This window comes from Phytophthora infestans, genomic scaffold, assembly GCF_000142945.1.
Source record: "Phytophthora infestans T30-4 supercont1.22 genomic scaffold, whole genome shotgun sequence".
Classification (NCBI taxonomy): Eukaryota; Oomycota; class Peronosporomycetes; order Peronosporales; family Peronosporaceae; genus Phytophthora; species Phytophthora infestans.
In genome coordinates, this window is record NW_003303737.1 from 621,926 (window position 1) to 626,302 (window position 4,377).

A 4,377-nucleotide genomic window follows, 5' to 3' on the forward strand; every position below is an offset into this window, starting at 1 on the left:
GGGTCGTTGCGCGACCAAGTCCCACACCAACCCGTCTCGATGCCTCCTACTCCGCTTTAACATCCCTGGAAACCACTACATGCGGTGACATGACTACCGCGACTATGGACCCCGACAGACCCGACGACACGCCTACGGTAATGATCGCGAGCTATCCCTGTGACATGACCGCCGGAACTCCCATGGATGAAGACTTTGATCGATCAGCAGCCTCCGTAACCGATATCCGGACTGCAGAGACTGGCATGGGACGACAACAGCGACGACGCGTATGGTCTGGGCAGGGCCTGCACCTACCCCCATTTAAGTGGAGGAGCCAGTGCGTATGTGCAGTGGCTATTGCGCTTTGACGGAGCTTGTCGTGAAAACCCAGGGCCATGTGGTGCCGGTGCTACGTTATTTGACCCGTCCAGTAAGAATGTATGGAGCTGCTCTGAATACCTTCCTGGTAACAGGACGAACAACATCGCCGAATACGCCGCTCTCTTGACTGGGGTCTCCAGCGCTGTGCATCACAACGTTACCCACTACGGATTGAAGGTGATAGTACGCTCGTAATTGAGCAAGTGATTGGTCGTTGGAGTTGTAGAAGTCCCTCCCTCCCTCCGCATGCGTCGGAAAGTTCAATCTTAGCTTGGCTGTCTTTCACGCTACACTCTAACGCACATTGATCGCGCTGCAAATCGCGTCGCTGAAGGCTTGGTCAGTGCAGCCTTGAACAGCAAGAACACTACAGCGACATGCAGCTTGCACCCCCGTAGCGAAACGCCAGACTGCTGGACTCCAGGTTCCGCGGTGATGAGCTTATCAGCTGAGACCGAGCCGCTCGAAGCGCCAGTCCAGCTACATGAACCAGTTTTAACCAGTGAAGAGCAGGCAGCTATCGCTCGCCGGGGTGGCGGCGAAGTCTATCCCGCCTTCGACCTGAGCGTTGGCGCGATCCCGGTACGTAGACCTATACTTCGCCTCCGACAGCTCGACGATCCAGATAAGGAGCAGGCAGAGGCTGCCGCCGAGGCGATAGCCTCCTCTCTCGCTGTCAACATTTCCAACACTGTCGACTGGGACGTGGTGAGAGCTACATTACGGCTATGTCACACCGTATCTACGAGGTCTTACTACCGTTTAGCGACAAGTCTACTTGTGGAACCTGTTGGCGTGGATCCGGTGGCCACGCAGAGCGTGGAGCTAGGACCACAGCTACACGCAGCTCAAGGAATACTCGCCGTGGACAATTCACGAGACGGTCTCCCTAGTCTACTGCTTCGTCGTCTAGTCGGGACCGCCTCAGTGGGGCTCTGCAGTCTCTACGAGAACAGCAGTGCCACGAACCAGATGACCGGGAGCGGTATGGGTGCTAATTATAATCTGTTGTTCTAGCACTGTTCACCTGTTAAGTACCTGTGATCCCTACTGGCCTGTTGTCAGTATTGTTCAGCTGTTAGTTGTTCTCGTTTCTGAGTACCCGCATAAAGACTAACCATTTTATTAGTTTTTGTGGAAGGTGCAGGCGTGATATACGACACCAACTTCAATGAGTTGCAGTGTTACATGTTGAAGGAGACATGATATAATTAATATCTTCGTTATTTTTTATTATACGTTGATGAAACTAATTTTTACGTTATTACCTATGCTTTGACGACAAGTAATAAGCCTCACATAAAAAATAATAAAGAACTTCCATAGCGCAACTTGTAGAGACATTGTATGTATCCAGTGGTATGCATCAGTACTATTGAAGCTGCACGCATCTTTTGAATGTGGTTGTGACCTTAACATGCTCGAATCGAAAGATAAATTAAATTGTTAGCAGGTCTTTAGTTCTCAGCACCCGAAGCGCTCGATACATCTAGCCTCTAATCTTCAAATGTATGGTTGCCATATGAATCATTTCGCCACTTTTGCCTAGTTTGTAACACGACTGTGTAGGTTGTGGGCTCGGTTGACAGCTGTGGCTAGCTGTTCAGCTTCATAATCCTGAACACTACCGTCGCCAAAACGCACCGACCATTTGTACACTCCGTCTGAGAGCCGTACAGCAATGACGTCGCCAATGACCGAGCTGAATTCGGCTGTTTGGTTGGGAGCAACGTTGAAATTGCCCACTATTTTCTATTGTAGTAACTGTCCCGGTCGCTTGAGAAAAAGTCGAACGAGTCGATTCACCTCATAAAACCCGTCCTCGTTACTCTGTGCTGTCAGGGCTAGACGCCTAGCTGGAGGTCGACCTGGTGTACGTCGAACTGGAACAGTAGCCATAGCAGTACGTAGATCCAAAAGGTCCAACAAGGACAGTACAGCTAGTACGTGAGAACACACCCATCCTGATCGGATAAAGGCCTCGCATGTACATTGCAAGAATTTCCGTAGTCGTTCGATCGTCTCGTGTGACCGAATTGGCAAAAGTTCGAAAGGGGGTGGGTACTCTTGGTGCTTTACCATCACTCTGTGCAGAGAAAGCAGCTCAAACTCTAGCTCCAAGTAAGTGATTCGTCTGGGGAAACGATTATCGAGAGACTTCAGGAATTTAGTCACTCGTTCATTGTCCACATTAGCTCCAAGCATACCTTGACCACCAACGACATGCTTTGTAACGTTAAACACGACAGCACTTAGGCGTCGTAGACGTCTTCTGCCTTTGTAGACGAGCTTGTAGTTACGTTGGGTAGCAACCAGAAGTCCAGCTTTTACCATCATTTCTGGTGGAACGGGACCTTCGCTGAAGTGGGCGACTCTAAGAGGGCAAAGATCCTCTCCATCAGCCCGTAAAATACTAGGTAGAATACCGCTTAGTACACCATTGGTGGATGCACGAGAGCTGGGAACGCAGGTCTTCTTAATGACGCTGTGGTGCGACTCAATCCCCTGTTGACTCGGTAATACTCCTCCAACTCCGGCCCCGTTAACATGCCACCTATTCCATCTCTCACGCAGGTAAACTTCTTTGAACCAACTCGCGTAGGCACTCTCTCCATTAGTGATCCAGTGTTCTGTAACTACGTCCGCAAGCTTAACAAACTGCTTGTGAGAGCGAGCGGCTCGAAGGAGGTCAATTCCGGGCCTAATCATCTCGGCGTACAGCTCTGCATTCACCAACAGAGTTTTTTTTGTCGCGAGTTCCGAGCCATATGAGGCCAGCACGTAATAAGAGTCAGAGAGAGAGAGCTGGCCATACCTCACAAAAAGCAGACGCAATAGCTTCTGAGTGGCGAGACTTCCAAACGCAACTTGTACTTCCACTCCTAGAAACGACAGAGCTCATTCGCAGACAACCTCAAACATCTTGGCGAATCCAGCTTTTGACTCCGTCCTGACGAACATATACACCCATGGAATAAACCTGTGAACGTACTTGCCTTTGGACCACGTCAATCCGACGGAGCCACGGTCAACCACTGTCCACCCTCCAAAGTGTAGTTTATAAGTTCCATCAGTTGCACAGACGAGAGTATCACCTTGATCTCTTACTGACCGGGTTACATTCCTGAAGACTCGTCGTGTTGTGACCACAACACCAAATGACGTACCCTCGTCAAGAGCTTGACCATCAAAGATGAATGTGTCAAGCACTATCATTTTATCCATCCGTCTATCGTTCGGGTCGTCTACGGCCATGAACTTTTCACGAGTATCACACACTCTCTGACTTGCCCAGGCAGTAAAAGTTACATGGTTCGAGATATCCCAACCATTAGCGGAGCTACGAACAAGAAATGCTTTGCGATTCTCAAGCTGTTTGCAGCTCGGTACCATGCGAAGGGATCTTGGTTCGTCGTGGTATCGATGATTTAGCATAGACCGGAGCTGCTTAGCTCCCCAACCCATGTTCAGCAACGCGTCCACTTCGTCTAGAAGTTGGGGGTGAATTCCTCGAAGGGTGACCGTAGCTGGCTGTGATCCGTGACTTCCGGTTCGTTCGAGATAATACTGTGTTGGGGCTTCGGGTTCAGCCGCAGTTTTGATTTTGAAGCAAACTCCACAATTAATGAGCGAGCGGCAACGATATACCCTAGCCAGTAGTCGATCGCTCTCGTATCGAGTTTCGTAGGTATAGACGTCATCGCTTCTGTCGAATATCTCCCTGTATGCTGCCGAAAACGAGTCGAAGGTGGCTTCACGTACGTATGGTCGCTGCGAAGCCACTTCTTCGTTTGCTGTTGTCGATATTCCTTCTACTTCATCTTCGAGCTGGAAGGCGGAATCATTCGAACTTTCCACCGCATGGTCGAGGTCCACATCAGAAAAGCCTATATCGCTCAACGCGATAGAATCCGCGTTGCTGTCGGCGGCGTCGTTAGACCCAACAGCGGCGTTGACTGCCATACTGGGCCGGTTTAAAACTTGAGCTGCTGCTAATACGAAGTCGTAGTGTTG

General features: G+C 50.1%; 1 protein-coding gene across 1 annotated transcript; it reads right to left on the bottom strand.

Annotated features, from left to right (window-relative positions):
* Positions 1-1,801: 1,801 nt before the first annotated feature.
* On the bottom strand, positions 1,802-4,377 carry PITG_11595 (uncharacterized protein; the record flags this gene model as incomplete). Its single annotated transcript, XM_002901098.1, has 5 exons — positions 1,802-1,842; positions 1,926-2,065; positions 2,129-3,084; positions 3,179-3,242; positions 3,284-4,377. The coding sequence occupies 5 exons, from the start codon at positions 3,826-3,828 to the stop codon at positions 1,802-1,804; spliced, it is 1,746 nt and encodes a 581-aa protein (XP_002901144.1).